The 21,401-nt window shown below is 44.2% G+C and overlaps 1 protein-coding gene across 3 annotated transcripts in view; it reads left to right on the forward strand.

The window, feature by feature from the left end:
* The window catches only part of SRF (serum response factor), an 870,566-nt gene that overhangs the window by 752,868 nt on the left and 96,297 nt on the right, over positions 1 to 21,401 (forward strand). For all 3 annotated transcript variants that reach the window (XM_044060034.1, XM_044060036.1, XM_044060035.1), the window contains one exon: positions 19,367 to 19,434. In XM_044060034.1, coding sequence (XP_043915969.1) covers positions 19,367 to 19,434 — 68 coding nt within the window. The remainder of the gene's footprint in view (positions 1 to 19,366; positions 19,435 to 21,401) is intronic.

Genomic DNA, 21,401 nt, shown 5'->3' on the forward strand with positions numbered 1-21,401 from the left:
TGCATAGTTGGAACTACTGCTATGCCAAATATCTGCATAACGTCTCTGCCCAAAAGGTTCACTGGGTATTTTGCAGAAACAATTTTGCTTTTCTGGATCATCCCTGAAACTGGGTCTGTTATTGCTATGTTACAGGAAAGTGGCTCCCGATACAGCTGTCCATTAGCTGCTTTCACTAATATGTGATCGAGTGACTCTGAATTTTCTGGTAGTTTGGAAGGATGTATCAGGGTCCGTGATGCCCCTGAGTCGCACAGAAATTTAACTTCCCTCCCCTCTACCAGAAGTGTAACTTCTGGTTTCGTATCTACTAAGTAGAGCTCTAGGCTCAATAATGCTAAGTCTAAAATTTCACTTTCCTCACTATCTGCGATTTCTTGCACTTCCTCTATTTCTTCTGTCACATCCTCTACTCCCTCTATCATACTTGCATTTGTCTTTTCTTGGTTATTCCCTTCTAGTGATTCTTGACGATCATATAGTCAGTCCTCACCCTCCTTATCTTCCAAGGTTACCTTCTTGTTTTGCTTGCAATCCCTTGCTAAATGTCCCTTTTTTCCGCACTTGAAACATTCACCCCTTTTCCTTCTCTCTTCAAACTCCTCTGATCGCTTATCAGATTGTTTGTTTCCCTGGGCATTTTTCTTGCTTTTCTTCCCGGACTGTACTACATAGACTTCTGCTCCATCTTCTACAGAAAATACTTGGGCTTTCTTTTTCTTTTTACTGTTAAAATGCCTTTCGACATGTCTAGCGTATTCAAGTAGTGACCATAATCTACTTGTACGATGGTCTACCATGTGCTTTGTAGTAAAGCTGCTTATAGGCAAAATACTGCCTTTTAAAAATGCATTCTTCAACTGCTGCTCATACGGGGAATCATGTGTTTGGTCTTCAGGTACCTGCATTCCACAATGGTTATTAAAACACACTAATAATCTAGCATAATATCTGTCAACAGTTTCACCTTCTTGTTGGATGCATTGATTAATGCAAGTCCAGTCTGCCCTAGGCTTCCATTTCTTAGAGATTCGGTCTGTAAGACCTTTTACTCTATTATCCAGCTCTGCGTTGCTATGTGGGAGTGGCTTGTGTTCTGCGTCACGGGGATTCCAGTTGCCACTGATCATGTGCCAATCTGGACCTACAGTTTGTCTAACTACTCTTTCTACTACTTCTCCATTCAAATGATAACTTAACCTCATGCCCTGTAAGTCTTCTAAGAATTTTCTAAAATTAACTTTTGGATGGGGAATTCCCTCTGTGGCTTTCCGGATGTCTTCCGGTGTCCACGGTCTATATACCAGGAGAGTTGGGTCCTGCCCGAGGATTTGGTACTTCTATGAGCGGACATATCTCTTCTTCACTCATAGCTCGTGAATATTTGTTCATTTGATATAACTCCATATCCCCTGTTAAGTTACGTGTTCGAGACCTAGTCTCAACGGGATCTCTGACAAACGGTCTTGGCTTCACAGGGACACCCAGGTATAGCAGAGGTGGACTAGCTTGTCCATTCTCTTCATATTCTGGTAAGGGAAGCGGAGGGGCTGATGCTATTACCAAATTATTGTCCTCTTTATCTAGAAACATTGCTTTTGAATTATTACTCTTTTGTTCCCTATGGTTTGCTTCCTCAATCCACCTGTGTGCCTGAGGAATGCCTAATTGACGTTGCATTTTTACCTGACCTTTTGCATCTGTTTTAAGCTGTTTGACAAGTTTAATAAGTGAGGATTTTTCTAATTTGCCATCAAATTCATATTTATTAACCCATTTTGTATAGTATCTAACATTGTCGGCACGCTGTAATTGCATGTATTTTGCATCTTCAGTTAGTGGCGGATCTTGGGATCTTTTTGTGCACCTATTTCCCATATTGTTTTAACTGTAAAAATGTTACGTAACCCTTCTTATTTTACATGGTACCACAATTTCTCTTTTTCACAGTTTATCTAGAATAACTGCCTACCTATTCTGTTTCCCTGATCTATGACAAGATTGCAATCTTCCTGTCCCTGACTTGTATGAGACAAATCTCTTGACAGACAATGCACTTAGAGTCCCTGATCTACAACAGAAAAAAGTAACTCTCACCTTACCTGAGCCTCCGTGATTGATCGTCTGGTTCAAGGAAAAACCGTCAACTCTTCCTCCAGTCGCAGATCAGAACAGTGGCTGGCCTCTTTTGAATGACAATTCAGTCGGAGGTCTTTCAGAGCAGAAGAACCAATGTGGTCTCTTCCCCATACAGTTTCATGTCACCTGGCCCATCTGACCTGAGGCGAAGTGAGAGTTTCCGGTCCGAAGGACCAATCTGTCAAAGGAAAAACAACTTCAAAAAGATCAACACACGGCAGGTTCAGGTTAAGGCACTTTAATTCTTGCAGCAAGGAGACAAAAACGTGCTAATACAGAGTTTGTCTAACTAGAATCAGGAAGTGAAGCCATTCTTATACATTTCTTACAAGACATTACCTACTAAGCTGACGTAACAAATCACAAGTTCTTACAATATTATTTCATAGCAGCTGTTTGTCCATGATTTTCTGCTGACATTTTCAAGTTTATAAAAAACTTCCTAAGTAAAACAACGTGGCCTTGGAGACCACCGGTTAGATACAACTTCTCACTATATGATGTTACCAATCAAGGTACTATGGCTAATTCGAGCACAAAGCAAGCACCGATTATAGTTCATTTCTTCAAGCAGTCTTTGTTCAACTGTATCTATCTTTTTCTGCAGCTGTGCATTTTCTCATAACACGAACAGAGCTGATTGTTCAAGTTCAATAACATTATAGAAAACAGTATTGTTCTATTCATTATTTCATGACCTAGCAAATAATCACCTGCTTCTCAGTAAATTTCCAAAAGGCATAAACATGAATTTTGCTGTGCTAGCAAATACTAGGTCAGAGAGCATCTTGCAGTTTCATACAAAACTAAGCTGTACATTAAATAGAATGAAATGGGTTAACCCTTTTAGCTTCTAATAAGCACTAAACACATACATTAATACATATTTTTCTAACAACCTTTAAAGAATGAGGGGGTTGATTTAGAAAACTACAGATCTGAAGTAGGATATTCATTTGTCTGCAACCTGTGGGTTATGGATCCGATATCGGATCCGAACCGGCATAGTTTTCCAGCTATGGATCCAAGCTCTCAGCTCCTCCCCTCACCCATAATGCCCTGCTCTACCCTCATGACCTCAGATCTTGTTTGCCGCGCTGGTAACTAGATGTGGATTTCATAGCTCTCAGCTAAGTGGATATTTCTTGTTCAAAAATAGAATATTTTTGCCTTCTTTAACTTTTTTTGTGTGAAAGTTGTAGGTTTCCTATTATTATTGACTGTTTTTAGTTTAATTTAATTTTTAGTAGTAAATTTTATTCCCTCCCCTCGCTGGTACGTAGAGTGTGTGTGAGGCCTGTGTGCTTCTTTACTGTTGTTTTAGGTTACTTTTTGTAACTTTAGCTAACTTTAGTGACTATGGCTGAACAGCCTAAGTCAATATTTTCTAAATGCTCCGAGTGTGGCCATAAGCTCTCACCGGCTGATGGCCACACGGTGTGTTAAGTGTCTTGGGGTTGAACACCTCACATCTGGTTGTTCCATTTGTGCAGGGTTCAACCCCAGGGCACTGAGGGAGCGGAGGTCCAAGCTGGTCTTGGCGGGTCTTTTACCGCCGGACTCGGCTCCGACCTCCGCTCCTTGAGGGACTCCTGCGGCTGCAGTTGTTCCCACTGTGGCACCCCTCCTGCTCCTGGGACTCAAACTCCCGCTTCAGGACAGGAGAGGGATGCATCTAAAGGACGGAGGAGAAGCACCTGGCGGGCCGAGACCTCTGTTGGCCCCGCCAGCCAAGCGGCTTCTCCCCGGCTTCTGGTGGTGCGTCTCCTCCTTCGGCTCCGGTCACCTGTGTGCTTCTCACCGGGTCCTGAGGAGGTGGAGACCCGATCTCCGTCGTGGCTATCGAGGAGGCATTCCAGGCCTACCTCGGTAGCCTCGTCGAGATCTACCCATAACCTGGATGCAGATCTGGACGGATGATGAGAAGGTTCATCCAGGCCCAGATGCAGATGGGAGTGCTCTTGCCTCCCCTCCGGGGAGCTCGACACCCTTTTTAAGCCTATTGCTCCTTCTCCGACCCGCTTCCGGGTTGAGCAACTGAGCCGAGCAGCCGGGCGGGGAGGTCGGAGCCGATAGTACTTGGTACCGGATCCGACCATGCCCTCGAGTGCGTCGGACCCGATCTCGGAGCCTGGATCCGAGCCGGATCCGGGGATCAGTGCTCGCCGGCGCCGTCTGTGTCGGAGCGCACTGTCGCCGGATCCGAGTGCTGCGCCGGCTCGATCCACTCTTCCGGATCGAGGGAGCCGATTGTCGGATCCTTTGGTCGAGGTCGGCTCCTTCGGCTTTTGATGTAGTGGAGAGGGCTCTGTTGAGGGTCTCCGGACCCCGGCACTTGCTTCGGCTCCGTCCAGCTCCCTCTGCACTGGGCCAGGCTTCCACCATCCGGCCCTGGGACAGCCCGTTTCTGTGCCCCAAGTTGCTCCCATGGAGCAAATTGCTGCTGAGGACTCCTCTGACAGCCCCCAGAGGAGGCTCCTAAGCATACGCTAAAAGGAGGCACATTGACTCCCTGAGTCTCTCACTGAAGACACGGACTTGGAGGAAGGGAAGGCTCCCCACGGTCACCTCGAGGATGTCTCCTTTGGAGACATCATGGAAATGCTCCGTATTAGGGGTGGTCTGCCCCAAGTCTTCCTCGACGAGTCCGTGTTCTTGGAGGCATTCAAACGGGCCCGTCTACCTCTTGGGTGTCCCCTGCCAACCCCTGGTGGACCTTATTACCACCAGGGCGTGGAAGTTACCGGACACCGTGGAGCCAATTCCCAAAAGACCTGATAGAATCCTTAGCCCGCCTTCTGACAGGACCCATTGGAGTAAGGGGCCTCCTGTAGATGCCATGTTGATGGCGGCGGCCACAAAGAGGAACTGGCTCAGGAGAGTCCCTCAGTCCACCCACCGAGCAAGGAGTCTCGGATGATGGACCGCTTGGGGAAGCGGATGTTCAGTTCGGCGACCTTCGGTAAGGGCGCTGAACTATTTGGCATGTTATTCGGATGCAGCGAGACCTTATTAAAGAGTACGCTGCATCCCCTGAGTCCATTTCGGAGGAGGACAGAGCTCTGCACTCCACCAAAATGGCCACTCTTAGGTCAGTCACAAATACTTCTATGGCTACTCTCCCATGCTACGGAGGGCCGCTAGAGCTGCGGGAACAGGACTGGTCACTAGGCGTCAGGCCTGGCTCCGCCACTGCATTTTCTGAGCCCTTCAAGGCGTCGTAACGCCTTTGATGGTTCTGCTCTGTTTGGCAAGACCGTTCGAGGCGTTGACCCAGAGCGAAGGACGGAAGACACTGTCTGCCGTCGAATCCGCTTCTCTGCACCCCAGAGGCCCTATTCTAGGAACCAAAAGGGTCAGAAGAAGATGTGGTTCGAAGTCGCAGCAGTCCCAGCCTGCTCGGACAACCAGTCCTTCCGTGGCAGAGGAGCACAGGGAGGACGCCGCCCTAGAGGCAGAGGGGCTCCCAGAAACTTGGTCCAGGGAACCTTTCTCTGAACGGCCCGCAGCAACCCTGAGGGTTGCCCGACTGCTCTACTCTGGAGGCAGTCGGGGCGTTCGGGGCACCTAGCGGCATGGGAGTCCATAACATCGGACCGCTGGGTTCTCCAAATCAAATCCAGGGGATATCGCATTCCTTTCCTTCACCTTCCAAAGTTGAAGTCCCTCCCAAGCGTACCACCCCTTCAATGGCAGGCCGCTTTGGCAGAAAATGGCCATCTGCTAGAGAAAAGAGCCATCCAGCCCGTTCCCCAGACCAGATCGGATCAGGGTTCTACTCCAGGTTCTTTTAGTGCCAAAAGGCGGGGAACTAATACCAATCCTAGACCTCTCTCTCATGAACCTGGCAGTCCCCAAAGAAAAATCCCGAATGGTCACTCTACAATCTATGCTGCCCCTTCTGGGAGAAGGCCACTGGATGTGCTCGATAGATCTCAAGGGCGCGTACTACCATATCCTAATGGACAGGCGCTCCAGGAGGTTTCTCCGCTTCCGCTGGGAGCCAGTCACTACCAGTTCCGGGTCCTTCCCTTTGGTCTCACCACAGCCCCAGGGTGTTTACCAAAGTACTAGCAGTGGTAGCGGCCCACCTGAGGCTTCAGGGGTGCAGGTCTTTCCCTACCTGGACGACTGGCTCCTTACCGCCCCAACAAGGCATCTACTTCTCTCGGTGAGACTCCTTTCTCCATCTTGCTCCATTTCTGGGCATCACAATAAATACAAACAAGTCCAACCTGGCACCCACTCAGTTCTTAGATTTCATAGGGGCCAGACTAGACACAAGGAGTTTACGAGCCTTCCTCACTGCGGACAGAGTTCTAAATCTGCAGCTCCAGGTGCGGGCCATTCTCCATTCAGGTTCTGTTCCAGCGGAGTTGGTCCTGAGGGCTCTAGGGTCCATGGCCGTCGATAGCACTTCTTCCTCTTGCCAGGCTCAATATGCGCATTCTTCAGTGGGCGCTCTTAGTACAGTGGTCATACCTTGCTCTCCCATGCATCATCCCATAGCGATCAGCAAGGCTTGCAAGCGGTCCCTCTTGTGGTGGCTCCACTCCCGGATCTCCACAGGGTCGCCCATTTTGTGCTTCTCCCCTCTCGCCACGGTGACCACGGACGCCTCCGCCTCGGGTGGGGGCACTTTGCGGGGACGGTCCAGGGCACGTGGAACGATTCAGAGACCTTACTGCATATCAATGTTCTAGAGATGAGAGCAGTGCTCTTGGCGTTGCTAGCACTTCAGGACTTTCTTCCCTTGGGAACAATTGCGATTCAATCGGACAATATGTCTGTTGTCTGGTACATCAACAAGCAAGGGGGAACAAGGTCTTACCCTCTTTGTCGAGAGGCCATGAGAGTTTGGGAATGGGCAATCTCCACCAATCGCTTTCTCATAGCAACGCATTCGGTCGGTCCAACATCCTAGCGGACAAGCTCAGTCGCACCATTCTGACCCCTTACGGTGGTCTCTCAATTGTCAAGTAGCGGAGCATATTCGCACGGTGGGGAACCCCTTCATGCGATCTTTTTGCTTCTCCCTCAAACACCAAGTGCGACAGTTTTTCGGCTCTAATACCTCCTCCGGAGGTACCCCAAGAGACGCTCTGGTGCATGCTTGGCCACCCGGTCTTCTGTATGCCTATCCACCCTTGCCTCTGATGCTGCAGGTTCTTCAGAAAGCCTCTCGGGTGGGTTGCAGAATGATTCTCATTGCTCCGTTCTGGCCTCGACAGATCTGGTTCCCCTTCCTAAGGTCTCACTCGGTGAATCCTCCTTGGATTCTAGATCCCATTCGGATCTGATATCCCATCCATCCTGCATTCCTCCTCGAACCTGGACAACCTGAAGCTGACTGCTTGGCTGCTCCAGTTCCACTCTTGATAAGGACTCGGTATTTCTTCACGGTAAAGGCTATTTTGGTGGCGGCTCATAAACCATCCACTAGAAAGGTTTACGAAGCAAATGGAAGCGTTTCTCTGTGTGGGCGGGGCAAGGCCTAGATCCCTTCACGGTTCCTCTCCCTGTAGTGCTTGATTTTCTAACCTCTCTCTTCAATGATGGTGCCAGCAGTTCCACAGTCAAAGTTCAACTGGCGGCAATTTCTCACTATCACATTGGTCAAGAGTCTAATCCTCTTATGTCAGCCAAATTGTGCAAAACTTTTCTTAAGGGTACTTTCCTTCTCAGGCCCCTATAAAGCAAGCAGTTCCTCCTTGGGACCTTTCTTTGGTCCTACAGGCCTTGACCGCCCCTTCGAGCCAGGCTACAGTGGATCTCAAATTCTTGTCTTACAAGACAGCCTTTTTGGTAGCCATTACATCAGCCAAGAGAGTTTCTGAACTTCAAGCTTTATCAGCTAAACCTCCTTACTTGGGTTTTATCCGGACCGTGTCTCCCTCAGGACCAACCCGTCCTTCCTTCCTAAAATCGCTTCTGAAGCAAACATCAATCAATCCATTAACCTCCCTGTTTTCTTCCCTAAGTATGAAAACAAAGGTGAATATAGGCTACACTCACTAGATGTTCACAGGCAACTAAGATTTTATCTCAACAGGACAGCTGGTCATAGGCAATCCGACCAGCTGTTTATTTCCTTTGCAAAATTCAATTTGGGCAAGCCAATTTCTAAAGTTTCTCTGTCCCGCTGGATTTCACAGTGCATTTTATTGGCTTATCAAGCGTCAGGAAGGCCCGCACCGAGGGGTGTTCATGCCCATTCAACCCGGTCAGTATCTACCTCGGCAGCCTTCAAGGCTAGGATTCCTCTAGATGATATTTGTGCAGCAGCCACGTGGGCTTCATCTCATACATTTATTTCTCACTATAAGTTGGATCTTGCATCTAGGGGTAGAGCATCCTTTGGCTCCGCGGTGCTCGGGAATATCCTTCCATGATGGCCGCCCAAGATTCAGGTAGCTGGGGACTCTGTCCCACAGGTTGCAGACAAATGAATATCCTACTTCAGATTTAGAAGTTATGTACTCACCATAACGTTCCATCTGAGTAGGTGTATTCATTTGTCTGCAACTCATCCCCTCCTATCCCCTGGCCTTTCAGTTTCCTGCATATTACTTGTTACCCTTTTGAGGGTATTGTTGCTTTGGCAAACTCGATCTGAGGTCATGAGGGTAGAGCAGGGCATTATGGGTGAGGGGAGGAGCTGAGAGCTTGGATCCATAGCTGGAAAACTATGCCGGTTCGGATCGATATCGGATCCATAACCCACAGGTTGCAGACAAATGAATACACCTACTCAGATGGAACGTTATGGTGAGTACATAACTTCTAATTTTAAACATTTAACATAACCATTTTGTTTTCCTTGTTTTATTAAAAAAAATATATATATATATATATATATATATATATATATATATATATGTGTGTGTGTATGTTTATATATATATATATATATATATATATATATATATATATATATATATATATATATATATATATATAAATGGACTGTGGCTCCACAGGACAAACCAGAGTAATTCAATTCAGTTGAAAGGAAACACTTTCACAAACCATCCAAGAAGCTAATGATTCATCAGCAGTGTCACTTGATTAAATGATTTAGGCTGTATCATTTTAGAGAGGCATAAGTTGCATTCTGCTAAGAAGATCAGAACAACAGAAAACAAAATCACATCAGTATGGCAGTCCTCGTGTGGCATAGGAAATGAAAATTATATATAGAATGGTGCGATTCTAATGAATTAGTATAGTACAGCACATCAAAAAGATAAGAGAAATCTTGAGTGGATGGGAAATAGAAAATTCACCCCAGGGATCACTCCAGTGGCTCTACTCAACAGAGGCACTAGGAACTAAGGTTGGGTGGCACGATGCTAGGGTAATCCTATGGGCTAGGCTTGTAAAGGCTCCAGGGCCATTAAACTAGTACACACCTATGAAGCTATGAACCTATGGTAAAAATACATTTTATATATATGGGATCTGTACAGATCCCCGAACGACAACATCGCCGAAACAGATTAGGCTGGGCATACTTGCGCGAAAGTGCTTTTCACCGAAGAAGCACTTCCGCGTAAGTATGCCTGTTGCGGAGATCGCACTACAGTGGGGATAAGGGAAAATTCCCTTTTCCCCACTGTAGTGTGACCTCGGAGTGAGAATATTAAAGTAGGGGGGTGTGGGGGGTGCAGGGGGGCTTGCCCCACTGCAAAAACATAAATGTAGTGTATTTTTTTTTTTTTAACACACTTTAACGAAAGCGCTTTTGTGGTGAAAGCGCTTTCATTAAAGTGTGTTCGGTGATTATGGATTCAGACTATTGAACTTTCGTTCAGTAGTCCTAGATCCATAGATGTGTGTGTGTGTGTATTTTTTTTTTTTTTTTTTTTTTGCAGGATTGTCATAAGCAAGGCAAATCATTTTAGTCCAGATTGCTGGTTGTATAGAGTCTGTTATTAGTATGTATTTACACCTTCAAGGACCTGGTAGAGTACATTCTTCAAGGAAATCTGCTGTTTTTGCATCTTGTATTGGTGAAATCTCTTCAGTTGCCCACAGTTTTGCCACATGTTCTAGTACACACATCTCTATCAAACATTGCTGTTCAGATTGTTTTTCTAAGGCTAGGAGTGTTATTGCTTTGGTGGTCTCAGAAAGGAAGTTAGCTTGTGCCTCCATCGACCATTTTAATTCATAGTTTGATGTTCTGTTCAAGTGGGTTTAAAATGGTGAAGATATGGATGGTAGCAATTCAAATTTTAATGTAATTCATTCATTAATCTAGTAAATGAACTGGTCCATGTGTTATCCTTTTTAATCAAGACCTGGCATCATGGGCAAGGGTATAATATGATATGTTTGAAACATTTAACATGTCCGAGCTGTATTGTCTTTTGGAGATGGGAAGCAGCTGGAATACCTGTAAAATAACCTTTGCAAGCCCAGGAGCACATTGCAGGTACCACACTGATGGTAACTGAAGGTGAGTGTTGCAACTGGAGCAGAGCTTTGAGGCAAATACCTGAACTAGTGAGCAACCATGGTAGAATATAGTACAGTTATGTGAGGTACCCACCGTAAGCAGAAGATGATAGTGATTCTCGTCTTAATGCTTTTGATACTCTTCTGCTGTATTCTTTATACCTCCATTCTATCTTGCTATGACGCCATGTTTTGTTGTGATGTTCTTCGTGTTTCATTGTTGCAGTCATTACATTTGGGTAATCTGCTGGCAGGTTGCCCTCAGTCGGCCTGAATAACAAAGTCTTGGGTCCTGCGTTGGTTGCGGTCTCCTCTTCCATGACGTCAGGTCATCAGGGGTATAAAACATGCAGCCGACGCCATTTTAATCGGTCTTTCTTGCCGTGCGGTGCCCGAAGCAGAAGCAGTTCGCAAGTGCCGGTTGGCTGACTCCTGAGATTTTCGTATTCGAGTTTCAGAACCAAAGTCTTCAAACTAAAGCCAAGTACCCCGTTGGGGAAACTTTTTCTTGCTCCTTACCGATGTCAGTAAAAGTTAATAATTGCATTACTTGTGGGAAGCAAATACCTCATAAGGATTTTCATTTGTACTGTATTCCTTCCCTAGGCCCTGATCACAACGTGCCTTGCTGTCGGTTTTGTGCTAAATTTAACCAACGCACTATTAAGCGTCTGTATATTTTTGCTTCTAAGTATTTTGGTTCAAGATTTAACTACCCTGAAATGTCATCTTTTAGCAATCCGACTACCGGAGTTCACAAAAAATGCAAGGAAAAAGACAGAGACAGACCGACGAGGTCCAAAACCGACGACGAAGCTTCTCCTAAGCCAGTCACCGGTTCACCGGTAATCAGTGAGGTGCTTTCGCAGCCCCTGCTACCCGCTACTTTTGAGTCGCAGGCCTCTACTGAGACCCATTCAGAGTCTGGTATGCTGCAAGATTCGCAAAGTATTGAACATGTAGATGTCTCTCTCTTGGATGGGTCCAGAGCCGCTGAGCAGGCACCGGCTTCTGGGGGTGTTTTCAGGCCTCAACATTTTTACATTAAACTGACGTCAGCAACAAAAACAAGGTCAAAATCAACTTCTATGTCTAAAAAACCGACACACGAGCCAAGTGCTCAGGTCCCTATGCCTAAAAAACAGATCAAAATGGCTGAGGATTTAATTACCTTGATCAGGGGTTCCCAACCCCCCCATGCTAAGATGCCTAGGCAAGGCACTGATTATGAATCTTCAGATCAGGTTTCCATTTCTTCTGATTCCTCTTCTGATCATGAATTTTCTATTCCACCCTATGAGGATTCTGATGCAGAGGAATCTATCCCATCTGCATCTCCTCCTGAGGATTACTCTTTTGGAGAGACTGTGCATACTTTAAGGGAACATTTTCACTGGGAGAGTCAGGACTTTGAATCAAAAAAGAGGCTTAGGGATTTCCTTCTTCCTCAGCATAGGCCTTTGGCAGTATCTCCTGTATTAGACATTGTTGATGATGTGTTCTCTGAATCAAGCATGGCTCCTGATTCCCTGCCTCCGGCTCCTAGTAAGCCAGACAGATATTACAGAGTTCCTGAATCCCACAAATTTATTTTCAAAAACCCTGCTGCTGATCCTGAGACTATTTCTCAGGGTCCCAAGGGTATTAATGCTTCTACAGCCAAAAATCCTACCCCTTCTGATAGAGATTGCAGGGCGCTGGATAGATGGGGTAAGAAGGTTTATACATCTGCAACCTTGGCAATCAGGGCTTTAAACTGCCAGTTTCATATGCTTAAATATCAACAGCATGTTATGGGCTTACTGAAACAGAAAATTATGTTGATGTCTGATTGTGTGAAAAATAGTTACAGGATTTATTGCATTCAGCAGAACATGTTGGAAAGCATACTTTGCAATGTCGTTTTGATTCCTTGGAGGCCTCTTGTAGGGCCGCCTTTACTGGATCTGTGATTAGAAGGCATGCCTGACTCGAGCAAAATCTGCCTGATCATGTTGAAGCTAAATTGTTGGATGCCCCTTTGCAGCATGATACTCTGTTTGGTAATAAGGCAGAAGAGGTTTTAAAGAAAATGGAAGACAAAGCTAAATCTATGCAAACTGTAAAAGATTTCTTGCAAGGGCAGTCACCCAGGTTCAGTAGGCACTGGCCTACTAAAAATTGCTCCTTTCCTGTGTCCAACAGAGCCACTCAGGGCAAACCCAGGCGCTGAAAAGGCTCCAGATATCAATAACAGGGTTCTTACAGGTCAAAGCAATGGGGTGCCTCCACCTCTAAATCTGGAGGAAACAAAGCACAACCCTACAGTAAGCAGTCTCAATGACTTTCCTCCTCCATCTCCAAGCACTTATCTTTTGGCAGCTCCCTTAGGGAGAAAACTAGCACTTCGTGCTCAAAATTGACAGTTAATTACCCAAGACAAGTGGGTATTAAACATAGTATCCCAGGGGTACAGGTTTCATTTCCATACTTTGCCAATTCCAAACAGATGGCTGGATCTGCCACAAAACCAGTGGGCAGAGGCCCAGAAACAAGTCATGTCCCTCATGGATATGGGGGCTATTCAACCGGTACCAGAAAAGGAAAAAGGACAAGGATTTTATTCAAGACTTTTCCTGGTACCCAGAAAAGGCAATTCATGGTGTCCAATACTGGACTTATCGATTCTGAATACGTTCCTGGACATTCCAAAATTCAAAATGCTGACTTTACAACAGCTACTGCCTATGCTAGGCAAGAATGCTTGGTTAGTAACTCTAGACTTAAAAGAGGCATACCTGCATATCCCAATAAGGGAATCATGCAGAAGATACCTCCACTTCAAAGCAGGTTTTTTGCATTACCAATTCTCTGCACTGCCCTTTGGCTTATCTACTGCGCCCAGGGTCTTTACAAAGTGCCTGGCACCAGTAATTGCATTCTGCAGACAAAGAAACACTCAAATTTATCCTTATCTGGACGATTGTCTCATTCAAGCAGAGGACAAGGCACTCTACTTCAACATTTAGCGTTTGTAAAAAGGCTTCTGGCATGCCTAGGGTACACCATAAACGAAAATAAATCACAACTGGTACCCTCTCAAATAATTATATTCCTGGGTGCAAGCTTGAATACAACTGCCCAGATGGCTTACTTCACGCCAGACAAACAAAGGCAATTCACAACATATTTCAAACAAATGGCAACAAAAACCCAGTTATCTGTAAGACAAATTCTGCAGGCTTTGGGGTTCATGGCATCCTGCATTCTACTAATCCCATATGCGAGACTGCATATGAGGAAACTTCAGTGGTACCTAAAAAGTTTATGGAGTCAACATTGTCACAGCCTGGAAACAATGATTCCTCTCATTCCCTGCCTACAACAGGAGTTTCTATGGTGGGCAGTGACATGTCACCAAAACAAGGGACTGTCATTCACTCTACCCCCTGCCACCCAAACCCTAACTACAGACGCATAAGACTATGCTTGGGGGGCCCACCTGTCGGGGAGATGCATTCAGGGCAAATGGAGCCCAAACCAAATGCATCTGCATATCAACCAGAAAGAAACGCTGGCTGTTCAGAATGCTCTGACAGCCTTCAAGGACTTACTTCATCCAGGACAATTACTGATAAAGACGGACAGCACCACAGTTATGTGGTACATAAACAAGCGGGGGGGGTACACATTCCTATCCCCTTTGCAGACTAGCCATGGCCTTGTGGAACACAGCCTTGTATTACCGAATACATCTTCACGCTCAATTCCTGCCAGGAAAGCAAAATACTCTGGCAGACGACCTAAGCAGAAATCTTATGGACCTGCACGAATGGAAACTGGATCCACAAATCTTCAGCATGTTAACACAAAAATGGTTGAGCCCAGACATAGATCTATTCGCCTCTCCCCAAAACTATCAGTTGGACAAATAATGCACAAGAACTCATCACAAAAAAGCATGGAAAGTGGATGCTCTGTCCTTCAGCTGGAAAAAAAAACATCAGTCTATGCCTTTCCCCCTCTGCCTCTACTCTCCAAGGTCTTACTAAAAGTCAGGAAGGAAAAAACAAAAATGATGCTAATTGCTCCAGACTAGCTTCGCCAGCACTGGTACCCACTTCTAAGGAATATGTCACACCTTCCTCCGTGGTACTTGCCTCAAACACCTTATCTACTGTCTCAGCAGAACTATCAAATTCTGCACACTCTGCTCCAAACTCTGAATCTTGCAGCATGGCTAATCAACTAATTATTCAAATCACATCTCTCAGTAAATCTGTGATGGATGTCATTTTGGAAGCCAGAAGGCGTAGTACTAGAAAATTTTATGCTGATAAATGGAAGAGATTCTGTGCTTGGAACCAAGCACAAGGAATAGACACAGCAAAGCCCAATATTCCTCCGATTTTATAATACTTAACTGAGATGCTTGACAAGGGCCTATCTTTTTCTTCAGTAAAAATCCATGCCTCTGCCATCTCGGCTCATTACAACACAGAGCCTCCCCTCTTTTCTCATCCACTGCTTAAACAGTATCTCAGAGGGGCCAAAAAATTTAAGGTCTCCCAGGAGAACACGAACTCCTGCATGGGACCTCAATTTTGTGCTGGAAAAACTCACCCTGCCTCCTTTTGAACCAGCAGCTACTGCAGATGTAAAATTTCTGTCTTGGAAAACTGCTTTTCTTGTGGCAGTCACTTCAGCAAGAAGGGTTTCAGAACTACAAGCTCTCATGGCAATAGAGCCTTTCATTATATTTTACCTGGTCAGGGTGGCCTTCAGGACCAATCCTTCTTTTATGCCTAAGGTGGTATCCAATGTGGCTCTTAACCAGACCTTTCACCTGCCAACATTTTTCCCAAATCTGCAGAACAAGGGGGAGCGGATTCTGCATTCATTGGATGTACACAGACCACTAAGATTCTACTTAAACAGGACAAAATCTCTAAGAAAGTCTGAGCAACTACTGGTAGCATTTGATGCAGGATCAGTGGGGAAGGCTATATCAAAGCAGACTATTTCTAAATGGATAAGCCACTGCATTCGTTCCTGCTTTTTGCACCATGGTAAACCTGTGCCCAAGGGAATCAGATCACATTCCACCAGGGCTGCCTCTACTTCAGCAGCTTTTCTCAGATGGGTCCCAACCAAAGACATTCTAGAAGCTGCTACTTGGAGCTCTGTTCATACGTTCACAAAGCATTATCATTTACTTCTCTTCTCTAAATCCAGGGCAGGCTTTGCCACTGCAGTCCTGCAGGGCCTTATAGCTGCTCCTAATGCTGTTTAGTTCCATCCTCCCATCCATAGCTTTGGGATTCTACCCAAATGTAATGACTGCAACAGTGAAACACGAAGAACATAGTACAGTTGTGTACACTTACCATAAATGTAGATGTTCGAGTGTATTCACTGTTGCAGTCTGGGTTACCCACCCACCATCCCCCATTCTATACCTTTTCTTTCCTTCACTATACTCAAAAGCCTTTGTGGTGTATTTGCTTTTAGTTGAAGGTAAATTTTATGTTTCTAAGGTGCATTTATATATTTAAAGTTTATTTATATATATATTTTTGCTCCCCATTTGGGGGACACCTGACATCAGGGGCAAGAAAAACTGATTAAAATGGCGTCGGCTGCATGTTTTATACCCCTGACGACCTGATGTCATGGAAGAGGAGACAGCAACTGACGCAGGACCCAAGACTTTGTTATTCAGGCTGACTGAGGGCAACCTGCAAGCAGATTACCCAAAGGTAATGACTGCAACAGTGAATACACTCAACATCTACATTTATGGTAAGTTTACACAACTGTACTTTATGGTTCCTTGTGTGAGGACTTAATGATGGCTAAATACATTTTATACTAATGTTTAGTCAGCTGTTAGCCAACTGTACAAGTAAATTAATTTATTTATTTATTGACATTAGTTAACCAGGTTAGTTCAGCTGAGCCAGGGGCCCATTTTCAGTGAAGACCTGAGGAGAAAATCTACAATTATTACAGAAGTTACAAAGATAGAAACAGATAACATAAGTCTACTAGAAGTAATAGCATGACACAAGACTATTAACAGGTAACAAATCTATAAATATTAAAAAAGACAGAGTATGAAATTCAGTGGAATACCATACATGAGGTCATTCCAGTGTACAAAGAGTCAATAGTAATACAAGAACCTTTTTTGGGGGGGCATTTAAAAATAGGAAAAAGAGGGAAAAGTAACAGACTGTGCAGGATAAATGAGGAAAAAGAAATTATGTAGATAAGGAAGAATAAGTGGGGGGGGGGGGGGTTGACCAGGGCAAGATCATGTCTTTTGTCGATATAGTTTTTCTTGTTTGAACAGGTATTTTTGAGGAGTGCTTCTTATATTGAGAGGGAGTAAGTTCCAAGCATGGGCTATGGAGTATTTATAAAGGGACTTTCCAATGTTTTTATTGGGTTTGTATATGTCAAGGAGGTGTTTGCTTGTAGTACGGAGGGGGTGTTGGGGGTTATAGTAGGACAGTAGATTAGAGATGGAGGGTCAGAAAGAGGGATCATTCAGCGAAGAGAGTGCAATATGTGGTTGAGAAAGAAGTAGTTGTTTAGGAAATTCAGGCCATTGGAGTGTCTTAAGGGCGATGCTGTGATGGGATTTGTATGGAAGACTGGAGGCAAATCTCGCTATTTTGTTATATGTTTGCTCTAGTTTGGAGAGAAGAGATGTTTGAACATTGGTAAGGACAGGAAGAGAGTAAAAAAGACAAGGTAGAAGGAGTGGCTGAGCTAGGGAGGGTTTGGAGGAGGGTGTAAAATTTTGGTTGCGATAGAGGAGACCAAGTTTCTGGTGGATTGTTTTTATACATTGTTGGATATGTATATTGAATTTTAGTTCAACATCAATGATTACTACAAGTAGTTTGGTATGGAGTTCAGGTTTGATAGAGGTGTTGTTGAGGGAGGTGATAGAGAAAGAGGGTTTGTGCAGAGCAAGTGTTTTAGGAAGGAAGAGAAGGAGTTTATTATTTTTTTTGGATTTATTCTAAGCTGATTATCAGAAAGCCAGGTTTTGACAGGGGAGAAGGTGTGTTGAGTGACAGATAGAAGTTCAGGAATGCTGTGGGCAGAGGTGATGAGAGTGGAATCGTTGGCATATTGTAGAAGTGTTGAGATGGTAGTAGCAGAGTGAAGTTTGTTGGTGAAAATATTGAACAGGAGGGGGCCAGGGATAGATCCTTGAGGGACGCCAGTGTTTAGTGGGAGAGGACAGTTTGCCAGCGAATGGACTGCTGCCTGCCCGAAAGGTAGCTAGAAAGCCATTAACAGAGGAGGTAGAGAGATGAAGGTCAGAGAGTTTAGTTACAAGTTTGGAATGGGAGACAGTATCAAAGGCCTTAGACAGATCGAGGAATAAACAGGAGACAAACAAGTTATTTTCGTGGGCTTCAGCTACTGTTTGAGTGAAAGAGAGTAGTGCAGTGGCTGTACTATGGTGGGGTCTAAAGGCATGTTGGGTGGGAGTTAGGAGGTTGTTGTCAAAAATGTGTTGAGTATGGATGCACTTTTCCAGGATTTTGGATAGGGGGACAGGATAGCAATAGGTCTGAAGTTAGAAGGATCAGTAGAGTTTCCACCTTTGTGGAGAGGGATTGTATAAAAGGCTTATTGCTTACATTATCCAACTGCTGCATGTATGGTACTGCATCATGTGACTGACTACTTGTTAGATGCAGTGGTCAGTCCTAAAGTCACTGCTAGGGTGAGTTGCAAAGACTAACTTCGTACAGCATGCTGCTTTGTTGGGTCCAAGGATAGATGGTCCATGTTATTTCTGTCATTCTCTGAAACTGTAATACTACTAAACCAATTTGTCATGAGGTCCTTTGGATCTGAGGTTGCCAAGACCGACAGGGCTGCATTATGCCATTTTGATTAGCAGCAGATAACCTAGTCTTACCAGCCACAGGGACCTTTTCTGGCTACTGCTTGAGAAAATGTAGTCCAAACCTGCCCTCAAAGAAGACTGTTAACATGGACAAACATAAAACTTAGACTAGGATGAGTAATAAGCTGCTGTTATGGTGAGTACCATACTTAACTCTTTCTTACTCTAACACGCTGCCGCATATTTTATATGCAAACTTTGTTTTAGCATAACGTTTAAACTAGGCTTTTTAGTTTTTGTTGAAAGTTTTATTAATTGCCAGTTCAGTAATCAAGTGCATCCGTTAGGGAACCTAATTTCTTTTTGTATTCTCAGTCTCCGACAAAATTCATTAACAGTGTAGTAGTTAGGTCAGAGGATTAAGTCTATGAGCTTTTAATGAACTGCTTCATATAGTACAGGATTTGCATCTGTCAGCCTTCATTTGCATAGTGTCATTTTGGGAAGATACTTAACAGACAGGGCACTGGGATAGTTGGAAAATTGGGTAGGATCTTCAGGGGTCTCCTGGACTGCATGCCTAGTTAATGACTTATGAACAGTTTTGGGATATTTGATGTAATTTTCACTTGTCTTGGGCACATTTCTACATTCCCACATTCTTAGTAGATTTTTCCATGAACTGTTTAGGAAATAGTCACTTGTTTCTTCGTGTAAATATAGAAATATAATTTGTATTGACAGTTTTATAGACAAATTCTGCAAACACTGGCTAAAGCATGCGAGCAATTAGAATGGGATGGATTTCGCATCACAGCCTAAAAACATTATGTAATGATATGCATGCAATGTAGTCATATTAATGCACTTGTTTTGTATTTTCAGTAATTGAGTGTTTGCTTTCTTTGTTAGGCGGTATTCCACAGGTGTTCTTAACTGGTCCACCAGGGACAGTACAGATCCCAGTACAGCTGCATCAGGTAAACGTCCAACAGTTGAAAAAAATGATACACCTAAACTATTGTTTAACAGCGTAAATAGCTGCAAACTAGCACTGAGAGATATGACACTTGTGTAATTCTCTTCATAGACTGGCTGCAGTAGTAGTTTGTCTCAGTTTCTAAATCTAGTATTAAACTCTCGCAGTTGTCATTAGTCTAGGGAATGTACCTGCACTGGTTTGTGTTGTGCCACTGTATTAGTAAAGCATCTCACTTCTCGTGTTTTCCTGACATTACCTGAACCTGCTAAGTGTATGTGAAATACAATGATCTTAAGATCACTGATGCAGTAATCCTAACAGATGGGGGTGTAGCCTGCCAAGGGTACTGTGCTTCCAGCCCTTTCTTCTCAAACAGTGCGTCTGCATTTAGCACGAGATGATGTGCCGGTATAAGAAGAAAGTGCAGATGCAGCAAAAATCAAAACTGTGTTCTTCATTAGCTCACACTTGCAGTAGTGCTCACTGATGGGATATATCCTGCCCAGGATACCATACTTTCAGCCGGTCCACCAAAGCTTAGATGTTCCTTCCTATTGCACCATACTTCTTTCCTAAGGCCAGTGTACAAGCATGCTAGTACTTAAGGGATGTACGGGTGAGAAAATCCTCAGAACTTTCTTGCCACTAGTCAATGAAGCAAGACTTCACCTGTATCTCAGTCTGTGTGCTGTATGAAAGGATCAAGCTACCCTTGCCAAGGACAGCTAAGCAGTCCATTGAGAACCCTTCCCCTCAATTTTTTTCATTAAAAAAGTATTTTCATGTCATTTATGAGAAGGAAATGTGACTGAGGTCAGCAGATCCCTTGAAAGGATAGGAGTTCAAAGTGTCTTTTTTCTTGGACCTGACCTTAATACTGAAGAGTGTTCGCTGTCAAGCCTTTGTACCAAAGACTTTAAGAAGCCTCATGTCATCTTTAAAAATTTACTTAGAAAATAAATGTTTAAAGTTTCTTAAAAATGCTGTGATGCAGTCAGAATCCCTTTCCTCAGATATCCCCCCCCCCACCACCACAGCCAAGGAAAAAGTTGAAAAAGCATAAAGATGATGATACTTTAACCATTTCTTTCTTTAAGTTGGAGTTGGATGTCTCTGGTGAGGCTATTGAAATGCCCACATATTTTCTAGTGTATGGGTCTGTTCCTGATATCAAGACCCTTTGGAAAAAGATAAAGATTTGCTGGTAGTATAACCTATTCAACTGATCAGACAGCGGACAAGGCCAAGAAGGGAAAGCCGAACCTAGTCATTTCAGAGGGTTGTGATGGTTTTAGTCATATTGTAGTTAATGAATTAATTCCAGGCACCCTCATGATGACACATTTGTTCTTTGAAAACCCCAAAGAGCAGAAAACACTCCTGTTAGCCTGTTCTACCTCAACCCTTCAAAAAGAATGATACAACTTCAAAGCACTCATGTCTTTGAAACATCCCAGTCTTTATCATCTGTTCCTTCTACTCTTTAGAAAAGGAAGAGGGGTACGTCTGAGGAAGATTCATCCTCAGAAACTGATTTTGAACTGTTGGACTATTCTTCACAAATTTGTTCTCCCTTAGGTTTTGAGACTGAAGCTTGAAGGTACTTTGTTTTCAAACTTACCATAAAAAGAACTTTCCTTGACGATTCCATCTGTAAAATGATGCAACACTTTAGCTGGGACAATAAACAATTGCCAGAATCCCAGAAGAGAATACATTTTATTGTATATTATATATGGAAATTCCTAGACCCTGTGCTGTGCCTCCTGTCCTGGAGACTTTGGAAGATGCTTTCCTGTCTACTTCTTTAGCACCTGATTCTTAGCTTTATGCCCCCAAGAAACCAGGTAGGTATTCTAAAATCCCTAGGAGTTACAAATATTTGTGTAAGAACACCACGACTGGCACAACAGTTGTATCTTTTGTGTCTGACAAAGCTGCTTATTCTAATACCTTACCAAATGA

This window comes from Protopterus annectens, chromosome 1.part2, assembly GCF_019279795.1.
Source record: "Protopterus annectens isolate FY-2018-M chromosome 1.part2, PAN1.0, whole genome shotgun sequence".
Lineage (NCBI taxonomy): Eukaryota > Metazoa > Chordata > Ceratodontiformes > Protopteridae > Protopterus > Protopterus annectens.